The sequence below is a fragment of the Linepithema humile genome, chromosome 7 (assembly GCF_040581485.1).
Source record: "Linepithema humile isolate Giens D197 chromosome 7, Lhum_UNIL_v1.0, whole genome shotgun sequence".
NCBI lineage: Eukaryota > Metazoa > Arthropoda > Insecta > Hymenoptera > Formicidae > Linepithema > Linepithema humile.
The window spans coordinates 15583948-15608520 of record NC_090134.1 but is presented as its reverse complement, the minus strand read 5'-3'; the positions used below and the strand labels follow the sequence as shown (position 1 = coordinate 15608520).

Below are 24573 nucleotides of genomic sequence, written 5' to 3'. Positions count from 1 at the left end.
AACTGCGCGTCCCGTAGAAGCGCGAAGGGGTCTTTACGACCCCTATTATGTACCGGGCGATGGGGGACAGATGCGTGCAAACCGTTATTTAAACGCGTGCGCACGCGTCTGTGTAAACCTGCACATCTGTACGTTTCAATTTCGATACGACGTTTGAAATCTAGATAATTTGGATTGATTTGGTTAAAAACTACTATACTAGCGATTTTTATTCGAGCGAGTGATTTGTGACAAAATGTTTAATTTTATTTTATTGTGGAAAATGCAAATACACTTTAAAGGTAAGTAAAGTTTGAAATAAACGTCTACGTTTGTCCTGAAAAAGAGAAACATCTTTATTTGTATAGTAACTTAAATCTTTTAATATATATTTTTCTAAAATTTTAGTATGCTTATTGCTCAGCAGATAAATTGCAGAACATTACAAGTGCCTGTAAGTATGCAACTCTTTTTACGTGCAGTTATTCTGCGCATATGAATGGCTACGGTGACAGGGTATATTTGGATATATTTAGTGATGAGCCACGTTTGTTCTGCAGTGTGTCAAAATTAAAAACCTAATATTCCATACGGGCCGCAACAAACGCAATATTATTATAAATAAATATATTAATAAAAAAAAAAATTTAATTTATAGGGTGAAATACGTTATTTTCGACAATAAAACTTTTTTTAAAATTTGATTTACTTTTTATTAGTAATACTTTTAATATATACACAGGTGTATGTACATATGTATATTTCTTTTATCAGAAAGAATTAAATATGTAGCTGCTGTTTAATTAATGAGATATTTGACTCTGTTTCTTATCAACAAACTTTTCATATTGGGAGGTATATTTTTATACTTCAGCTAAATAAAGTTTCGGCGGGCCGCAGGTAAGTAGTTGGAGGGCCGCATGCGGCTCGCAGGCCGCGAGTTGCTCATCACTGATCTAGACAAAAACTTGCATAGGCGCATAAGGAAACTTGATTTGTAAAAAGATGTATAAGAAAATGGACCAATCCAATTCTTTATGCTTATGCGCTATGCAAGTTTGTCTGGATATACTTTTATGCTTATATTTTGCGTAATTTAAAAGTGTAAGAAAAGTTATTTTGATATATTATATTAAATTTAGAACATATTTTTTATTTATTTAAATTTTTTTTTAAATTTAGTTTTCTTATAAAAAATGATCAAATTAAAAAGTTCTGTTAATTAGAAATTTAGAAAAAACATTATGATTTACAATTTAAAAAAATAATACATGATTTATATTTATACTTCTATCTTGTATTATATATATTATTTATAATCCTATAATTTATTTATTAAAAAAAAAAAGAAAAAAGGTAGATGTAAATAAATATGTGTTATTTGAGCTGCATAAACTTTATTCGGATTTTGAGTATTTTTTTTGTTGCACTGTGTTCAATGATATTTGCAAATTGGTTTATGTAATAATTACTTTGTTTTTTTTGCAAGCCACATAGCCAAATGTTACCACTGTTGGTGGATTGACAGCATACTTGCTTACTGGATAATAATTTTAAAGTAATGAAAAAAGTCGATATTAAATCATTTAATATATAGATAATTTGCAAATAGACAACTTATAATTATAAACTTATAATTATAAAACTCCAATATATCTTTAAAAATGCCTGAGAATATTTATGTCCAATAATTACAAACTGGACAAACTGATATTGCATGACATGTGTAGCTTTCTTTAGACTCTCTGTTCAAGATAAGATGCATATGCGTCTTGTTATGTTACAGAGTAGCCAACTTATGAGTGATATTCCTAGTCGTCTTCTGGCGAATAAAAATTTTTTTTTATATTTGTATATACCTAAATAACTAGTAAATACATAGTAAATATCTAGTATATACTCGTCTACTTATAAATAAGCAATTTTTATTTCTTCAAGAAACAACGAATACTACCCTAAGCTGCTTTACTTTCATAATAGAGAATCCCATATTTTTTTAAGCAAAGTTTATTTAAGATTGGGCTTCCCCTATCACGTAGGTCACTCGCAGCCAGGATGGTATAAATATGCGTGCGAGATGACTTACGTTTCAAAATCTTTACAACTGTGCCGCAAGTAATTGCAATTTTGTATCGTCAATTGCGCAATTTCTTCTGAAAAAAGTCTTCGTAAATTCATCGAGTCTTTCGCTTTTGAAAAGCAACGTAAGTTATATTTATTTACAATTTTTAGTGCATTTTTGTAAAAATAAATACTTACGCGTTTATATCTTTAAAATTAGTAACAATATATAAAACTATGATGTGTGAAATGACAATTTATTGCATATTTGTTGGAGAAGAACCATTTATTGTTTATTAGAAATTTACGAAGTATTAAAAAGTGACTAAAAAAATTAAGAAAATGATTTTAAAAAAAGTGCGTGATTGCTGATAAACGAACTCGGAAAATTATAACGCGACAATTCCAAATTTAATCAAATTCATTGTGAATCTACCAATATTGTTAATATTTTATGTATTGGGATATTTAATGCTTCGGAAAAAATTAATATTAATACGGTAGTTTTGAATTATAAAATATTTAACTTTGCTTAATAATTATAACTCATACTGCATTAATATAAATCATAGCGCAGTGTTTTAATATATAGAATCTGATTGCGAGTGAAAAAATTAGGAATAAATGGTGATAGACAGTTTTAATATGATGTTTAACTATCATATAATTATTTTTTTTTTCTTTTTGATTTTTTACCTATACATACTTTTTAAGCGGATTGTGATTTGAAAAATTTTGTATATGATTTAGTTGTGCTATTATATAATTGTTAAGTGAAAAATTATTTTTGTCTAGATGGATAAAAAAGCTCAAGACAATCGCACTAAGCAGTGCGATCCAAAACACGCCCCGACTGGGCCCGGGCATCAAGCGGGTTATCAAGGATCAGGCACCAAACCCGACCTTGATAATCATTCGCAGCAGTTAGATCCCAAAAATCCGAAATATCATAAGTAAAGGATATGCATATTTCGCAGAATATTGACATTGTAATATGTAAAATGTCAAAATATGAATGAATAAAATTAAAATATAAATAATTACAAAAAATATCTTTATTTATATATATTTTCCACATCACTTCTATATATATTTTATCCTGTTCATAGTTTTTATTCCTATTCCCAGCTTAACCATTTAGAATTATTTATTATAAAATTAAACTACACCATAATGTAATCGTTAAACCCATTTTATTCTTAAATAAGGAATGTCATTATTTAAAAGCTTATTCGTACATAAAGAAAGAATATTAGTTTTGCAATTATTAATTTTTCAGTATATATCGCTTAATGCTACGTCGAATATCAAAGAAAATAATTGATTGCTAATACACGAACATTTAGATTGAAAACGTGTAATACTTAAAATAAACGACGAAATCATTATCTACTAGGCTGCTGAATCCAGTATCCCCAAGTAGTGAAAAATTCGTCATTTTTTTTCTCGGTCAGGCCGCGAAACACTCTTATCTTAACCCGTGGAATGTCATCTAAACAAATAGCAAGCGCATATAAAAATTCAATTAAAAAAGTGGCAGTTTCGGTTAGATACTATATATTTAAATACCCTTGAACTTGATAACAAATATCACGTAACACCGTTTACAATAATACCTCTTTTTATAGTCTGATGACGCATGACATTGATGACGATTCACTGCAACTAGCTGTCATAAATATTGCTATTTCAAGCAGACCGAGAATAGAAAGAATACTCTGCAAGAAAACATTAGTTCTTTAATTATTCGACGCGATCAGTAAAATAAAATATAAATTTATAAATACATCATACTGTTTACTGATCTGACTCACCACCGCTCTCATCGTGATTGCCATACAGAGGCTAACTGAGTTTCTGAATTTAAAGAGAGGAAATTTATATGGTATACGCAACATCTAGAGCATGACTGGTGGTTTTCCATCCCGTGACTTGAGGGATCGTTTTTCTAAAAAGAAAGCTGCATTGTCCTATAAGGTAAAGATAAAATATCGCAAAGCGACAAAAACATTACGTTTTTTCGACAACTCTTCACCTTAGCGAGCTGTCTGTAACATTGATCGAATTCATCGTGACGCTGCAAAGACATGTTTAACAGACACAAATACTTCCAAACGCTCACGTTACGATTGTCAATCTGATTCGCCTCTGATAAAGCCGCCTCAGCTTTCGTAAATCGCTGCAGCTGAAATAACTTTTGCATACAAGTAACTTTTACAAATAATTTTTATATAGAAGTTTATTCTAAAAATTTTTCTTTAACTGATGATTTGATTTATCCAAAGAATTTTACAACAAGCAACTTTAATTTTAACAACAGATTTTCTAATAAATTTGAAATTTATTTTTTCGTACCGAAAATATCAAGAACAATAAGTGATCAAGGACGATAAGTGATTGTATGTGAAAAAAAAAGATTTTTGCGAACTAAAGAACAATTAGATAAAAAAGAATTTTGATTAAATTGATTACAAATGTCAGAAAATCTGTTATTAAAATTAAAGCCGGATTGTGAAAGATTCTGTAATTACTTCTCATAAGAAAAAGGCTATCTAATAATTTGATTATTATAGTTTGATATAATGATTTACATCATAGAAAGTGACTCCAGCGCTAAGCCACGTTTCTGCTGACGGTGAAATTTGACACGCGTTGAGGACAGCCTTCAACGCATGTTCGTAGTCACCGACATCTTCGTAATACAGTCCCATTCTATCATAATATTGCTATATTAGAAAAAAAATAAAAAGTATAAAAGGCTCAAATAATTAAAACAATCAATTAAAATTAACAGGAGCGCAAAAAGTCAGAATGCAAGATCTTCGTGCGTTCCTGTTAATTGTTAGTTGATTGTTATGTTAGAAATAGCTTGCCTTTTTTATCTCTTTTAACTGTTTTATGCAATATACAAATTAAATGATCTCACCTCATCTGTACGAGATGCGAATCATCCGGTTCGTTTAATACCGCAATAGCGAATTCGTAGTAACGAATCGCTTCCGCAAAATTACTCTTTTGAAAATAACAGTGCCCTGTCAAACTGCTTACCGAGTAATTCTGTAAACTCAAAAATATTTTTGAAGTTTTATAAAAATTATGACTTTTATCTAACATGACAACTTAATTTTCTAGCAAAATCAATAAGAATGTAATCATTATTATTTAATTGTGTTTTTTTATCTGTGAAATAAACAAATAAATTAGTTTAAGTGAAGAATAAATAGATAATTCTGAATAAATAAATTATTTTACTATTTTCCACTAATTTACTAAAATATTAATTATTAGTTAATTAATGAAATATTTGAAAATTAATTAAAAACTTTACTTATTCAAAATTATTCATGTATTCTTTGTTTAAATTAATTAATTTTGTTATTCCACAAATTCATAATTGCGGAGATAAAATCACAATCTCGAAAGAAAGAAACGGCTAACAATAAGACATTTTGCGCTATGTTAAATGAAAATTAATTAAACAAAATGAACTAACCAGTTCGTAATTATTTTCGGTTTCTGTTAAATACGACAAAGCATCTTCGTATTGGTGCAATAAATAAGATTGCACAACTAAGTAATATAGCACGTAGGTGACTCTGCTGACTCACGACATTTCTTCTTCTAATGCTACGTTAGCAAACTATAAGTATAAACACCAAGTGTTATTGTACAGTGAGTTCCATGGGAAGTTTCTGAAACTTAGCTGAATTAGCTGTCATTTTTAAACGCACATAGAGAGCAAGAAAAATAAAATATCTTCTAGCAGAGGATATTTTGCAGTTTTACATATAAATTAAAAACAATCGGAGATATTTTTATTATTAAATAAACGTTTATAAAAAAATGCCAAATTTTGCTAATTTTAATGATTTATATTTTCGAAATGCGCACCGACGGAATTATAACAAAAAAATTAAGTCACTTTTGGAAACTATAAAAAACTTTATGCAACAAAAGTTACAGTTATAATTTTCGAAATCGACTTAATTTTTATTATAATTCTGACGGTGCGCTCGTAGGGATATTTGGCATTTTTTAATAAACGTTTATTTTATGATAAAAATATTGTCTTTAGTTTATACGTAAATAAAACTGCAAAATGTCCTTTGTCAGAAGATATTTTATTTTTCTTGCTCCCTACGCGTGTTTAAATATGACTGCTAATTAGTTTCAGCAACTTCCCGTGGGACACCTTGTACAATTTATGCGTTTTCACGTAAAAAATAATTTCAAGGTTAAAGTATTACGTCACAGAGATACAGCTTCATTAGTAACACAGCTGTTATCATATAGACACTATCTCGCGGACAGCAGATTGTTGTCCAAGCGAGGGCATCTTTATTCGAAATTTCCATCTCTCTATCGTTATCTTGCATACAATTTTCTGCTATGCGCAAAGCGAGATCTATTCCTACAGAAAATTATATTTATACAGGGTGTCCCGTAAAGACCGTAACAACGCTTAGGGGTATATTTCTGAGATAATTCTGTGCAAAAAATCTTAATATCAAAATATTCAGGTGTAATGGTTTTTGAATTTGAAGCATTTAAAGTTAGCGAATAAGATAGCCTGAAATTTGCGCGCTTAGGTGTGTTCAACGTACAGTGATAAAAGCGAAATTGACTATCGCTCCCCTGTTGTCAGTATTAATATTTGGAAAATAAATTTGCTAATACATATTAACATAAATATTGTTTACGCAATTAAGATTTTGTTGAAAATATTATAAAGAAAAAAATATTATGATACACAAAACGCAAGCTGTCAAAAATAACATTTTTTTGACATTTCTTTTTATCTTACAAATATTTGTACAGAATATTGTGATATGTTACTCATTATTTGTACAGAATATTGTAATATATTACTCATTTAGGTATGGTAAAATGAAGAAGAAGTGCTACGTAATGTAGAAGATAATCTTACAATGAGTATTCGTGAAATTAGTCAAGTTGGAATGTCAAAAACAATGGTTCATAAAATATTAAAAGAAAATGAAATGCATGCGTTTTATTACTCAAAGATACAACATTTATTACCTCAAAATTATGCGCAAAGAGTCTTTACATATTCAATATTATTTAATTATTTTTAACTGTTATTAAAATAAAATATTGTGAAACTATTTCAATTATTTAATAATTTTATTGTACAAATATCTGTAAGATAAAAAGAAATGTCAAAGAAATGTTATTTTTGACAGCTTGCGTTTTGTGTATCATAATATTTTTATCTTTATAATATTTTCAACAAAATCTTAATTGCGTAAACAATATTTATGTTAATATGTATTAGCAAATTTATTTTCCAAATATTAATACTGACAACAGGGAAGCGATAGTTAATTTCGCTTTTATCACTGTACGTTGTACACACCTGATTTTGAGTATTTTTTTTGTTCCATTGTGTTCAATGATATTTGCAAATTGGTTTATGTAATAATTACTTTGTTTTTTGCAAGCCACATAGCCAAATGTTACCACTGTTGGTGGATTGACAGCATACTTGCTTACTGGATATAATTTTAAAGTAATGAAAAAAGTCGATATTAAATCATTTAATATGTAGATAATTTACAAATAGACAACTTATAAAACTCCAATATATCTTTAAAAATGCCTGCGAATATTTATGTCCAATAATTACAAACTGGACAAACTGATATTGCATGACATGTGTAGCTTTCTTTAGACTCTCTGTTCAAGATAAGATGCATATGCGTTTTGTTATGTTACAGAGTAGCCAACTTATGAGTGATATTCCTAGTCGTCTTCTGGCGAATAAAAATTTTTTTTTATATTTGTATATACCTAAATAACTAGTAAATACATAGTAAATATCTAGTATATACTCGTCTACTTATAAATAAGCAATTTTTATTTCTTCAAGAAACAACGAATACTACCCTAAGCTGCTTTACTTTCATAATAGAGAATCCCATATTTTTTTAAGCTAAGTTTATTTAAGATTGGGCTTCCCCTATCACGTAGGTCACTCGCAGCCAGGATGGTATAAATATGCGTGCGAGATGACTTACGTTTCAAAATCTTTACAACTGTGCCGCAAGTAATTGCAATTTTGTATCGTCAACTGCGCAATTTCTTCTGAAAAAAGTCTTCGTAAATTCATCGAGTCTTTCGCTTTTGAAAAGCAACGTAAGTTATATTTATTTACAATTTTTAGTGCATTTTTGTAAAAATGAATACTTACGCGTTTATATCTTTAAAAATAGTAACAATATATAAAACTATGATGTGTGAAATGACAATTTATTGCATATTTGTTGGAGAAGAACCATTTATTGTTTATTAGAAATTTACGAAGTATTAAAAAGTGACTAAAAAATTAAGAAAATGATTTTAAAAAAAGTGCGTGATTGCTGATAAACGAACTCGGAAAATTATAACGCGACAATTCCAAATTTAATCAAATTCACTGTGAATCTACCAATATTGTTAATATTTTATGTATTGGGATATTTAATGCTTCGGAAAAAATTAATATTAATACGGTAGTTTTGAATTATAAAATATTTAACTTTGCTTAATAATTATAACTCATACTGCATTAATATAAATCATAGCGCAGTGTCTTAATATGTAGAATCTGATTGCAAGTGAAAAAATCAGGAATAAATGGTGATAGACAGTTTTAATATGATGTTTAACCATCATATAATTATTTTATTTTTCTCTTTGCTTTTTTACCTATACATACTTTTCAAGCGGATTGTGATTTGAAAAATTTTGTATATGATTTAGTTGTGCTATTATATAATTTTTAAGTGAAAAATTATTCTTGTTTAGATGGATAAAAACGCTCAAGACAATCGCTCGGAGCAGTGCAATCCAATCCACACCCCGACTGGGTAAGGATTTTAAACGGGTTATCAAGGATCAGGCACCAAAGCCGACCTTGATAATCGTTCGCAGCAATTAAATCCCAACAATCCGACATATCAAAAGTAAAGGATATGCATATTTCGCAGAATATTGACATTGCAATATGTAAAATGTCAAAATATGAATGAATCAAATTAAAATATAAATAATTACAAAAAATATCTTTATTTATATATATTTTCCACATCACTTCTATTTGTTGGAGAAGAACCATTTATTGTTTATTAGAAATTTATAGTAAAGTAGTAAATTACGAAGTATTAAAAAGTGACTAAAAAAAATTAAGAAAATGATTTAAAAAAAAGTGCGTGATTGCTGATAAACGAACTCGGAAAATTATAACACGACAATTCCAAATTTAATCAAATTCACTGTGAATCTACTAATATTGTTAATATTTTGTTTATTGGGATATTTAATGCTTCGAAAAAAATTAATATTAATACGGTAGTTTTGAATTATAAAATTTAACTTTGCTTAATAATTATAACTCATATTGCATTAATATAAATCATAGCGCATTGTCTTTATATATAGAATCTGATTGCGAGTGAAAAAATCAGGAATAAATGGTGATAGACGGTTTCAATATGATGTTTAACCATATAATTATTTTATTTTTCTCTTTGATTTTTTATCTATACATACTTTTCAAGCGGATTGTGATTTGAAAAATTTTATATATGATTCAGTTGTGCTATTATATAATTTTTAAGTGAAAAATTATTCTTGTCTAGGATGGATAAAAACGCTCAAGACAATCGCGCAAACCAATGCAACCCAAACCACACCCCGACTGGGCCCGGGCATCGAGCGGGTTATCAAGGATTAGGCACCCAACCCGATCTTGATAATCATTCGGAGCAGAAAAATCCCAACAATCCGAAATATCATAAGTAAAGGATATGCATATTTCGCAGAATATTGACATTGTAATATGTAAAATGTCAAAATATGAATAAATAAAATTTAAATATAAATAATTACAAAAAATATCTTTATTTATATATATTTTCCACATCACTTCTATATATATTTTATCCTGTTCATAGTTTTTATTCCTATTCCCAGGTTAACCATTTAGAATTATTTATTATAAAATTAAACTACATCATAATGTAATTGTTAAACCCATTTTATTCTTAAATAAGGGATGTCATTATTTAAAAGCTTATTCGTACATAAAGAAAGAATATTAGTTTTGCAACTATTAATTTTTCAGCATATATCGCTTAATGCTACGTCGAATATCAAAGAAAATAATTAATTGCTAATACACGAACATTTAGATTGAAAACGTGTAATACTTAAAATAAACGACGAAATCATTATCTACTAGGCTGCTGAATCCAGTATCCCCAAGTAGTGAAAAATTTGTCATCTTTTTCTTCGGTCGGGCCGCGAAACACTCTTATTTTAACCCGTGGAATGTCATCTAAACAAATACTTCGTAGAAAGCGACTCTAGCACTAAGCCACGTTTCTGCTGACGGTGAAATTTGACACGCGTTGAGGACAGCCTTCAACGCATGTTTGTAGTCACTGACATCTTCGTAATACAGTCCCATTCTATTATAATATTGCTATATTAGAAAAAAGAAAATAAAAAGTATAAAAGGCTCAAATGATTAAAACAATCAATTAAAATTAACAGGAGCGCGAAAAGCCAGAATGCAAGATCTTCGTGCGTTCCTGTTAATTGTTAGTTGATTGTTATGTTAGAAATAGCTTGTCTTTTTTATCTCTCTTAACTGCTTTATGCAATATACAAATTAAATGATCTCACCTCATCTGTACGAGATGCGAATCATCCGGTTTGTTTAATACCGCAATAGCGAATTCGTAGTAACGAATCGCTTCCGCAAAATTACCCTTTTGAAAATAACAGTGCCCTGTCAAACTGCTTACCGAGTAATTCTGTAAACACAAAAATATTTTTAAAGTTTTATAAAAATTATGACTTTTATCTAATATGACAACTTAATTTTCTAGCAAATTCAATAAGAATGTAATCATTATCATTTAATTGTGTTTTTTTTAACTAATGTGAAATAAGTGAAATAAACAAATAAATTAGTTTAAGTGAAGAATAAATAGATAATTCTGAATAAATAAATTATTTTTCTATTTTTCACTAATTTACTAAAGTATTAATTATTAGTTAATTAATTAATAATTTGAAAATTAATTAAAAACTTTACTTATTCAAAATTATTCATGTATTCTCTGTTTAAATTAATTAATTTTGTTATTCCACAAATTCATAATTGCGGAGATAAAATCACAATTTCGAAAGAAAGAAACGGCTAACAATAAGACATGTTCCGCAATGTTAAATAAAAATTAATTGAACAAAATGAACTAACCAGTTCGTAATTATTTTCGGCTTCTGTTAAATACGACAAAGCATCTTCGTATTGGTGCAATAAATAAGATTGCACAGCTAAGTAATATAGCACGTAGGTGATTCTGCTGGCTCGCAAAATTTCTTCTGCTAATGCTACGTTAGCAAACTATAAGTATAAACACCAAGTGTTATTGTACAGTGAGTTTCATGGGAAGTTTCTGAAACTTGGCTGAATTAGCTGTCATTTTTAAACGCACATAGAGAGCAAGAAAAATAAAATATCTTCTAACAGAGGATATTTTGCAGTTTTACATATAAATTAAAAACAATCGGAGATATTTTTATTATTAAATAAACGTTTATAAAAAAATGCCAAATTTTGCTAATTTTAATGATTTATATTTTCGAAATGCGCACCGACGGAATTATAACAAAAAAATTAAGTCACTTTTGGAAACTATAAAAAACTTTATGCAACAAAAGTTACAGTTATAATTTTCGAAATCGACTTAATTTTTATTATAATTCTGACGGTGCGCTCGTAGGGATATTTGGCATTTTTTAATAAACGTTTATTTTATGATAAAAATATTGTCTTTAGTTTATACGTAAATAAAACTGCAAAATGTCCTTTGTCAGAAGATATTTTATTTTTTTTGCTCCCTACGCGTGTTTAAATATGATAGCTAATTAATTTCAGCAACTTCCCGTGGGACACCTTGTACAATTTATGCGTTTTCACGTAAAAAATAATTTTAAGGCAAAGTATTACGTCACAGAGATACAGCTTTATTAGTAACACAGCTGTTATCATATAGACGCTATCTCGCGGACAGCAGATTGTTGTCCAAGCGAAGGCATCTTTATTTGAAATTTCCATCTCTCTATCGTTATCTTGCATACAATTTTCTGCTATGCGCAAAGCGAGATCTATTCCTACAGAAAATTATATTTATACAGGGTGTCCTGTAAAGACCGTAACAACGCTTAGGGGTATATTTCTGAGATAATTCTGTGCAAAAAATCTTAATACCAAAATACTCAGGGTGTAATGGTTTTTGAATTAGAAGCATTTAAAGTTAGCGAATAAGATAGCCTGAAATGGGAGGGTCTCAACTGCCTACATTCCCATTTGCCAACAGCTTCGTTTGCCCACAACATTTTGCCGACAGCTTCAATTGCCGACATTCCCGATTGCCTACAGAGCGATTGCCTACAAGCATTATTGCGCACATTTAAAAATTAAAAATACAAACGTACGTTTGCACACAAGACATTATTGCACACATACACATTGCACACATGATATTATTGCGCACATACACATTGCACACATGACATTATTGCGCACATACACATTGCACACATGACATTATTGCGCACATACACATTGCACACATAATATTATTGCGCACATTTAAAAATTAAAAATACAAACGTACGTTTCACACAAGACATTATTGCACACATACACATTGCACACATGACATTATTGCGCACATACACATTGCACACATAATATTATTGCGCATATTCTTTCCATGCGAAACGAGGTTCAACATGGGTTTACAACTTTGTTTGTGAACCTTGGTTAACTTTGTTAGGTTTACCTTGTTAGGTATAACCTGAGTAGGATTTGTTATTTGTTTTACGCGGGGGAGAGGCTTCGCTCCGTAGGGGCGAAGTCCTCCGCCGCCTACGCGTGAAATTTCAAACAAAGCGAGGTTCAACATGGGTTTACGAGTTTCTACACAAAACGCAATAATGTCATGTGCGCAATGTGTATGTGTGCAATAATGTCATGTGTGCAAACGTACGTTTGTATTTTTAATTTTTAAATGTGCGCAATAATGCTTGTAGGCAATCGCTCTGTAGGCAATCGGGAATGTCGGCAATTGAAGCTGTCAGCAAAATGTTGTGGGCAAACGAAGCTGTTGGCAAATGGGAATGTAGGCAGTTGAACCCCTCTCGCCTGAAATTTGCGCGCTCAGGTGTGTACAACGTACAGTGATAAAAGCGAAATTGACTATCGCTCCCCTGTTGTCAGTATTAATATTTGGAAAATAAATTTGCTAATACATATTAACATAAATATTGTTTACGCAATTAAGATTTTGTTGAAAATATTATAAAGAAAAAAATATTATGATACACAAAACGCAAGCTGTAACAAAAATAACATTTCTTTGACGTTTCTTTTTATCTTACAAATATTTGTACAGAATATTGTGATATGTTACTCATTATTTGTACAGAATATTGTGATATGTTACTCATTTAGGTATGGTAAAATAAAGAAGAAGTGCTACGTAATGTAGAAGATAATCTTACAATGAGTATTCGTGAAATTAGTCAAGTTGGAATGTCAAAAACAATGGTTCATAAAATATTAAAAGAAAATGAAATGCATGCGTTTTATTACTCAAAGATACAACATTTATTACCTCAAAATTATGCGCAAAGAGTCTTTACATATTCAATATTATTTAATTATTTTTAACTGTTATTAAAATAAAATATTGTGAAACTATTTCAATTATTTAATAATTTTATTGTACAAATATCTGTAAGATAAAAAGAAATGTCAAAGAAATGTTATTTTTGACAGCTTGCGTTTTGTGTATCATAATATTTTTATCTTTATAATATTTTCAACAAAATCTTAATTGCGTAAACAATATTTATGTTAATATGTATTAGCAAATTTATTTTCCAAATATTAATACTGACAACAGGGAAGCGATAGTCAATTTCGCTTTTATCACTGTACGTTGTACACACCTGATTTTGAGTATTTTTTTTGTTCCATTGTGTTCAATGATATTTGCAAATTGGTTTATGTAATAATTACTTTGTTTTTTTTTGCAAGCCACATAGCCAAATGTTACCACTGTTGGTGGATTGACAGCATACTTGCTTACTGGATATAATTTTAAAGTAATGAAAAAAGTCGATATTAAATCATTTAATATGTAGATAATTTACAAATAGACAACTTATAAAACTCCAATATATCTTTAAAAATGCCTGCGAATATTTATGTCCAATAATTACAAACTGGACAAACTGATATTGCATGACATGTGTAGCTTTCTTTAGACTCTCTGTTCAAGATAAGATGCATATGCGTTTTGTTATGTTACAGAGTAGCCAACTTATGAGTGATATTCCTAGTCGTCTTCTGGCGAATAAAAATTTTTTTTTATATTTGTATATACCTAAATAACTAGTAAATACATAGTAAATATCTAGTATATACTCGTCTACTTATAAATAAGCAATTTTTATTTCTTCAAGAAACAACGAATACTACCCTAAACTGCTTTACTTTCATAATAGGGAATTCCATATTTTTTTAAGCTAAGTTTGTTTAAGATTGGGCTTCCCCTATCACGTAGGTCACTCGCAGCCAGGATGGTATAAATATGCGTGCGAGATGACTTACGTTTCAAAATCTTCACAACTGTGCCGCAAGTAATTGCAATTCTGTATCGTCAACTGCGCAATTTCTGCTGAAAAAAGTCTTCGTGAATTCATCGAGTCTTTCGCTTTTGGAAAGCAACGTAAGTTATATTTCTTTACAATTTTTAATGCATTTTTGTAAAAATAAGTACTTACGCGTTTATATCTTTAAAAATAGTAACAATATATAAAACTATGATGTGTTAAATGACAATTTATTGCATATTTGTTGGAGAAGAACCATTCATTGATTATTAGACATTTACGAAGTATTAAAAAGTGACTAAAAAAATTAAGAAAATGATTAAAAAGAAAAGTGCGTGATTGCTGATAAACGAACTCGGAAAATTATAACGCGACAATTCCAAATTTAATCAAATGTACTGCGAATCTACCAATATTGTTAATATTTTGTGTATTGGGATATTTAATGCTTCGAAAAAAATTAATATTAATACGGTAGTTTTGAATTATAAAATATTTAACTTTGTTTGATAATTATAACTCATACTGCATTAATATAAATCATAGCGGAGTGTCTTAATATATAGAATCTGATTGCGAGTGAAAAAATCAGGCATAAATGGTGATAGACAGTTTTAATATGATGTTTAACCATCATATAATTATTTTATTTTTCTCTTTGATTTTTTACCTATACATACTTTTCAAGCGGATTGTGATTTGAAAAATTTTGTATATGATTCAGTTGTGCTATTATATAATTTTTAAGTGAAAAATTATTCTTGTCTAGATGGATAAGAATGCTCAAGACAATCGCACTAAGCAGTGCAACCCAACCCACACCCCGACTGGGCCCGGGCATCAAACGGGTTATCAAGGATCAGGTACCAAAGCCGATCTTGATAATCGTTCGCAGCAGTTAAACCCCAACAATCCGAAATATACAAAGTAAAAGATATGCAGAATATTATATATTTCGCAGAATATTGACATTGCAATATGTAAAATGTCAAAATATGAATGAATCAAATTAAAATATAAATAATTATAAAAAATATCTTTATATATATTTTCCACATCACTTCTATATATATTTTATCCTGTTCATAGTTTTTACTCCTATTTCCAGCTTAACCATTTAGAATTATTTATTATAAAATTAAACTACACCATAATGTAATCGTTAAACCCATTTTATTCTTAAATAAAGAATGTCATTATTTAAAAGCTTATTTGTACATAAAGAAAGAATATTAGTTTTGCAATTATTAATTTTTTAGCATATATTGCTTAATGCTACGTCGAATATCAAAGAAAATATTTGATTGCTAATACACGAACATTTAGATTGAAAACGTGTAAGACTTAAAATAAATGACGAAATCATTATCTACTAGGCTGCTGAATCCAGTATCCCCAAGTAGTGAAAAATTTGTCATCTTTTTCCTCGGTCGGGCCGCGAAACACTCTTATCTTAACCCGTGGAATGTCATCTAAACAAATAGCAAGCGCATATAAAACTTCAATTAAAAAAGCCAGTTCCGGTTAGATACTATATATTTAAATACCCTTGAACTTGATAACAAATATCACGTAACACCGTTTACAATAATACCTCTTTTTATAGTCTGATGACGCATGACACTGCCTGATTCACTGCAGCTAGCCGTCATAAATATTGCTATTTCAAGCAGACCGAGAATAGAAAGAATACTCTGCAAGAAAACATTAGTTCTTTAATTATTCGACGCGATCAGTAAAATAAAATATAAATCTATAAATACATCATGCTGTTTACTGATCTGACTCACCACCGCTCTCATCGTGATTGCCATACAGAGGCTGACTGAGTTTCTGAATTTAAAGAGAGGAAATTTATATGGTATACGCAACATCTAGAGCATGACTGGTGGTTTTCCATCCCGTGACTTGAGGGATCGTTTTTCTAAAGAGAAAGCTGCATTGTCCTGTAAGGCAAAGATAATATATCGCAAAGCGACAAAAACATTACGTTTTTTCGACAACTTTTCACCTTAGCGAGCTGTCTGTAACATTGATCGAATTCATCGTGACGCTGTAAAGACATGTTTAACAGACACAAATACTTCCAAACGCTCGCGTTACGATTGTCAATCTGATTCGCCTCTGATAAAGCTGCCTCAGCTTCCGTAAATCGCTGCAGCTGAAATAATTTTTGCATACAAGTAACTTTTACAAATAATTTTTAATATAGAAGTTTATTCTAAAAATTTTTCTTTAACTGATGATTTGATTAATCGAAAGAATTTTACAACACGCAACTTTAATTTTAACAACAGACTCTCTAATAAATTTGAAATTTATCTTTTTGTACCGATAATATCAAGGACGAAAAATTTTAAATGATAAACGATTGTATATGAAAAAAAAAGATTTTCGCAAACTAAAGAACAATTAGATAAAAAAAAATTTTAATTCTTTGTTTAAATTCAAATAAATTCTATTTTAACTAATTTTAATTTAAAAATTTAATTTACAGAGAAAAGATTTGATTGTTATAGTTTGATATAATGATTTACTTCGTAGAAAGCGACTCCAGCGCTAAGCCACGTTTCTGCTGACGGTGAAATTTGACACGCGTTGAGGACAGCCTTCAACGCATGTTCGTAGTCACCGACATCTTCGTAATACAGTCCCATTCTATTATAATATTGTTATATTAGAAAAAAAAAAAAGTATAAAACGCTCAAATAATTAAAACAATCAATTAAAATTAACAGGAGCGCGAAAAGCCAGAATGCAAGATCTTCGTGCGTTCCTGTTAATTGTTAGTTGATTGTTATGTTAGAAATAGCTTGTCTTTTTTATCTCTTTTAACTGCTTTATGCAATATACAAATTAAATGATCTCACCTCATCTGTACGAGATGCGAATCATCCGGTTCGTTTAATACCGCAATAGCGAATTCGTAGTAACGAATCGCTTCCGCAAAATTACCCTTTTGAAAATAACAGTGCCCTGTCAAACTGCTTACCGAGTAATTCTGTAAACTCAAAAATATTTTTGAAGTTTTATAAAAATTATGACTTTTATCTAATATGACAACTTAATTTTCTAGCATTTCAAAATCAATAAGAATGTAATCATTATTATTTAATTGTGTTTTTTTTATCTGTGAAATAAACAAATAAATTAGTTTAAGTGAAGAATAAATAGATAATTCTGAATAAATAAATTATTTTACTATTTTTCACTAATTTACTAAAGTATTAATTATGAGTTAATTAATTAAATATTTGGAAATTAATTAAAAACTTTACTTATTCAAAATTATTCATGTATTCTCTGTTTAAATTAATTAATTTTGTTATTCCACAAATTTATAATTGCGGAGATAAAATCACAATCTCGAAAGAAAGAAACGGCTAACAATAAGACATTTTGCGCAATGTTAAATAAAAATTAATTGAACAAAATGAACTAACCAGTTTGTAATTATTTTCGGCTTCTGTTAAATACGACAAAGCATCTTCGTATTGGTGCAATAAATAAGATTGCACAGCTAAGTAATATAGCACGTAGGTGACTCTGCCGGCTCGCAAAATTTCTTCTGCTAATGCTACGTTAGCAAACTATAAGTATAAACACCAAGTGTTATTGTACGGTGAATTCCATGGGAAGTTTCTGAAACTTGCTGAATTAGCTGTCATTTTTAAACGCACATAGAGAGCAAGAAAAATAAAATAACTTCTAGCAGAGGATATTTTGCAGTTTTACATATAAATTAAAAAGTCGAAGATATTTTTATTATTAAATAAACGTTTATAAAAAAATGCCAAATTTTGCTAATTTTAATGATTTATATTTTTGAAATGCGCACCGACAGAATTATAACAAAAAAATTAAGTCACTTTTGGAAACTATAAAAAACTTTATGCAACAAAAGTTACAGTTATAATTTTCGAAATCGACTTAATTTTTATTATAATTCTGACGGTGCGCTTGTAGGGATTTGGCATTTTTTAATAAACGTTTATTTTATGGTAAAAATATTGTCTTTAGTTTATACGTAAATAAAACTGTAAAATGTCCTTTGTCAGAAGATATTTTATTTTTTTTGCTTTCTACGTGTGTTTAAATATGTCAGCTAATTAATTTCAGCAACTTCCCGTGGAACACTTTGTACAATTTATGCGTTTTCACGTAAAAAATAATTTCAAGGTTAAAGTATTACGTCACAGAGATACAGCTTCATTAGTAACACAGCTGTTATCATATAGACACTATCTCGCGGACAGCAGATTGTTGTCCAAGCGAGGGCATCTTTATTCGAAATTTCCATCTCTCTATCGTTATCTTGCATACAATTTTCTGCTATGCGCAAAGCGAGATCTATTCCTACAGAAAATTATATTTATATATTTAATTTATATATTTATATATTTAATTATATTTTTATATTTAATCTAACGCAGATTAGAAACAGAATTTTGTTATACCTGGAGTATAATCCGTGTGAATGTAAAACAGGTGTAAAATGACCCAACCTTCGACGAATCGCGGGTGGAAATCGGTAACAGCTCGCAAAAAGATTTCGGCTTCCCGATAATTTTGCTCTCCGGCGAGAATTAATCCATACATTAATAAACTGAAGAAAGGTGTTCGTCGCATAAAATTATTTAGTTTGAAATATTTCCAAATTTTAACATTACACTTTTGTAATGATAAATATATTGTAAATTTTTACATACGCGATTTTATCTCGTCTATCTGAGAGAATCGCTTCGCGACAGCTCTCTTTTGCGCGCTCCGTATCGCCAATTTTTAAAAGGAAAGTCGCATACTTTGTCCATGCTTCGGGATCACTCTTATCTGCTGTAATTGCCTGTGAAAGGCAATCATGCTTAAACAACACGATTCATTGAGTTCTTATATGTGCAGAATGAATCATACGTACAGTCAGATGATGCCGTCTTGCATCATTCAAGTAACCTAACTCATAAGCTTCTTCGGCGTAGAAGTATAACTTTTTAGATATCACAATTTTTAGCGAATCATCGTCTACGAGACGGGTTTCGATGATTTTATTAATGGCCAAGTGCATTTGTTCGACGAGATATGTGTATACAGACGCCACAACGTTCTACGCACAAATTATAATTCGCAAGAGCTTATCAAAATCGCAAAATCGAATCTGAATAAATTTATGAATAAATCTGTGACTGTAAAATCACATAACAAATAATTGTTGTAAAAAAACAGTTTTTGATAACTTGCTATATTTTAATTTTAACGCGAATATCTTACTAAATTAAATAACAAAAAAAATTTTACAATATAATAAATTTTAAGTAATAATTCTTATGTATATATGATAATAATTGTTTTCACCTGACTATCGACGGAGTGCACGGTGCTTACGTCCGTCTTGAATTTCTGATCTAACAACGCAGTCACTTTTTCCTTCAAAGTGCTGCATATAGTCAAGTACACACCGGTTTTATATAAGTATTGCGTGAAACAAGTTAACTCGTCCTGAAAATTGTTACGACAAACATGCAATATAATAATTTTTCACATTGCCTTTTTCAATTTATTTTACCTCTTCGGGGACGAAGCAATATTTCGCTTTTTCTGTCTTTTCAATATTATTTGAATTATCTTGTTCATTCAAAGTGGACAATTTTTTTTGCTTTTTTTCCTCATGAAAATTCTAAGGCGAGAAAATGTGTTGCTGTGATATAATATTTTAATTTATAATATAAAATATCAAAGAGATATTAAAAGTGATCAAAAGTATTTGATATTTATAATTAAATCCATTTGTAACAAAAATATATTTGATTTAAGTTATATTTGATTATCATTTTATATTATACGATATAAAAAGCGTAATACTCGATAACTCTCTGTAAGAATTTCCACCAATTTTCGAATGCAAGCTGCGTATTGCTCTTCCGCCATCTCGCGAGAATAAACATAATACGGTTTAGCCACTTTCGGCGTTATTATTTTATCGATTCTAGATAAAATTGGATAACATGAAATAAATAAGAAAATGTTAAGCCTAATAATTGATTATCTTTATCGATTTTAAATAAAATTGGATAATATGAAATAAATAAGAAAATTTTTCAAGCCTAATAAGAATTTGATTACTTTTAGATAATATTAAATTTTTCTTGTTATACTCGAGAACTTACATGTTTGAAAAGTCAGTTTCGAGTTTACAAGGAATAAGTGGGCAATGAAGTTCGACTTCGATTATGAAAAACACAGGCTCTCCGGTTTCCGAAATTAACGGAAAATTTTGTGTTATTTCGGTATTCAATTGATTGCTCGTAGTGGATTTTGGTGTCGATTGCTTGAAATATTGATTAATTCTAATTACTTTTAATATTACACAGAAACTTTAATTTTTTAAATTTTTGCGTAGGACTTATTTAAACCGATATGTAATCGTGTTCGGCTAACTTTCTTTGATTCTCGTTCCTTTACATTTTTATTCCAAGAATTTACATGAAAAATATCTTTATCTAAGCCAGTTCTGTCGGCCATTTCCGACACATTGTGCGCATGCAATTGCGTCATTATACGAGTACTTTTCTCTAAAAAATATTTAATATAGCATTTAACAAATCTTAATAATATTTTAGCACATGTAGAAAACATTTTACTATTTATGTTGTTTAATTGAATTAAAAATACATTATTATTTAATAGCCATCATAAATTATTATTTAAATTGAACAAATAAAAAATAAACACTCGCGCTCTTACTTCCCGGGAAAAGAAGCTCCGACAAATCAACGTAACACTGATAAAGCTGATATTTAACCAATTTTTCATCCTTTTGTCTAATATTGTTCTTTTTCTCGGCCATCATAAATTGAACCGGCCAATATTTACGTCTTTAAACAAAATTTTATATTTAGTACAGATTTTTATATGAAAGATTCTATATCTGCTTAAAGTGACATTTATTTATTCCTGCATTAAGCTGCAAATATACAGGGTGTCCCTAAAATTTTGACAAAGCTCTCGCGTGCAGGTAGAGCGGACTAAACTGAGTCGAAAAATCCTGTACCATTTTGCAATTTTCGCAACAGTTAATGAGTTATTAATTACTAAAGATCGCTGAATAAGCGCGTATCCGTCCAGCTTACCGCCGAATGCAAGCGCGCAACGAGATACAATAAAAAAACGGGAGACCATTATATCTCAGAGCCTTTTGCCGCTTGTAGTAAACAATTCCCCGCGCGCCTAGCGATTATGATCGGTTGTATCTCGCCGCGCGCTTGCATTCGGCGGTAGGCTGGACGGATATGCGCTTATTCGGTGATCTTTAGTAATTAATAACTCGTTAACTGTTGCAAAAATTGCAAAATGGTACAGGACTTTTCGACTCAGTTTAGTCCGCTCTATCTGCACACGACCGCTTTCTCAAAATTTTAGGGATATTCTGTATAACACGATAAACATATACTTGGCAATATGCTTCTGCATCGCTTCAATGCCTACATCATTCATTATCCTGCGACACATGAGGTTCCATTCGATTCTAGGTTCATCCTGCGATAGTTTCTTCTACAATTTGCGCATTAATTTATTCTTCATTGTGCACTCATTAATTTGTTCAATTAAATATTGTGAAATATTGTGTGTCTTAAATCTACCTGCAAGTCGAGTTTTACACCGAGCGTATTTTTTATATTTGCATAATCGCGACTGATTTTCCATTTTGACAATCTGGCGTTACTTTGCAATTTCGATAAACTCTGCCACTTCTTCGCTCTTTCCGCGTCGTGATAATTTGTCCATTTGCCGTCTTCGAATATCACGTTTTCGGGAATCTGCGGTAAAAGGCATTGTACGATAATTTTTTATATACATAATATAAATAGCATTTATCTAAAGTAAATATGATAAATATGATAACAGTTAAATAAACTTTGTTTTTTTATTGCAGAAATACAATCTAGATTAAACTTCCTTCGACTTTTTTGATATGTTCTTAGAATTGATAATTCGTTCATATATTTTCCTCTTACTTATCTTTTTGTCAACACTTATACAGTTCTCTGAATCCATCAGTGCGCAGGTTTGTGCTTTTTATTCGTACTATAATGTTTATTAAACTATTCTTTTTAACTTATAAAATATTTTATGTATTAAAATGAAAAGTGCAAGAACAAATACTAAAATATTGTTTCTTTTCAATTTAACATATCGATATATAAAAGAATCAGCACATTTTTTATATTTCTTTTTTAATTTAATATTTTAATTATATTTTAATTATATTTTAATTGTATTTTAATTGTATTTTTCTATCTTTCTATTTTTTTATTTAAAAAATTTAAATAACCGAATAAGCATAAATATTTTATATATTAAAATAAAAAGTGCAAGAACAAATATTAAAATATTGTTTCTTTTTAATTTAATATATTGATATATAAAAGAATCAGCACATTTTTTATATATTTTTTTTAATTTTATATTTTAATTATATTTTAATTGTATTTTAATTGTATTTTTTTATCTTTCTATTTTTTTATTTAAAAAATTTAAATAACCGAATAGGCACAATTTAAAATTGTGATTAAAAAACTGAAAACTGCGTTGATAATGTGTAATTATTACCTCATTGTCAATATATACTATCGTGCCTGCTTGATGCTCCGCATCTTCAGCGAAGAAAACCGGTGGATTGTAGATACTTTCCACTGTAATATTCAAGAAATTAATTTTCATTTCCGAGGGAAATATATCTTTACCATCATATGCCATTGTCACTGTTAGCGCAGGAAGATTGTGCAATGAGATCGCATTGCCATTGAGCCAGAGATGCGCGGAATGAACAACCACTTTTTCAGTGAGCGATTTTTCACCTTACGACAAAATCATAAAACATATTTTAAAGTATGCTTCTCAATCTTATTTTCTTAGTTTCGATGCAATGAATAGTTACCTAGCAATATCGGCATTAAATCGAGACTGCAGAAACCGATCACTTTTGACGAAATTGATGTTTTTTTCCTCGCGGTTGACCCGACAGAATTGGACAAATTATCACAATTTCGAGTATCGCACATCACTTTTACTGACGAGACAATAATTATATAACAAAACAATTCACCATGGCTGCGTTTGGGGAGCGCGCTATCAGCGCTATAGTGTCACTCCATTTTTATCAATTATTAAACATAAAACAAAAATAGAATGACACAATAGCGCTGATAGCGCGCTATCAGCGCTATCGCATCATATTCTATCTTTATCGTTCATTGGACATAAAACAAGGATAGAATGACACAATAACGCTGATAGCGCGCTCCCCGAACGCAGCCCATGTAATTAAGATAATTATTATTCATATTGATAGTATTGTGAAATATTTATTATTAATATACGCCTTTGTACTTAAGATTGGTGTCGATACGACTGGATCTACGCTGTTGCAATCGTTAACTATAAACGTAAGTTTGACAGCAAAATCGACATCGTAAATATGCGAAGGTTCCTTTAAACTCGGATCGATGGTAAGAGGAATACTTTCTCCGAGCACTACATCATTATGTGTCACGACAAACGACACGTCAGCTTCTTCTGTTGTGTCTAATTGTGTCTATTACATAAAAAACCAATTTTTATTTTATCATGAAATAGTAGTTGAATTGTGCAAGAAAACTTACGATATTTTCAATGGATTCTATAACTATATTTATGCTTCTCTCGATCGGTTCATCTTGAACTACAGGTCGCTCCATTGGAAAATATACTTTTACCGCTTTTCGCTAATTTTTATTTGTACGATGTAGAGCTCACTCTAATAACGAAATGATGGTTATAATTTTATTTTCAATTGTTTCTTGA

General features: G+C 29.7%; 2 protein-coding genes across 2 annotated transcripts in view; one reads left to right on the top strand and one right to left on the bottom strand.

Moving 5' to 3' along the window:
- LOC105678282 (carbohydrate sulfotransferase 9-like) overlaps positions 1-24573 on the top strand; it is a 48458-nt gene that overhangs the window by 2499 nt on the left and 21386 nt on the right. The gene's annotated exons all lie outside the window — the stretch shown is intronic.
- Positions 16168-24525, bottom strand: LOC105678295 (cilia- and flagella-associated protein 70). Its single transcript, XM_012377505.2, has 21 exons — positions 24393-24525; positions 24121-24325; positions 23669-23800; positions 23341-23588; positions 22371-22547; positions 22181-22281; positions 21446-21605; positions 21169-21393; positions 20898-21058; positions 20593-20716; positions 20086-20229; positions 19652-19837; positions 19446-19579; positions 19194-19342; positions 18929-19092; positions 18180-18326; positions 17607-17737; positions 17274-17394; positions 16527-16897; positions 16331-16430; positions 16168-16208 (listed from the first exon to the last, which is right to left on the bottom strand). The coding sequence occupies exons 1-19, from the start codon at positions 24465-24467 to the stop codon at positions 16661-16663; spliced, it is 3021 nt and encodes a 1006-aa protein (XP_012232928.2). The 5' UTR covers positions 24468-24525; the 3' UTR covers positions 16168-16208; positions 16331-16430; positions 16527-16660.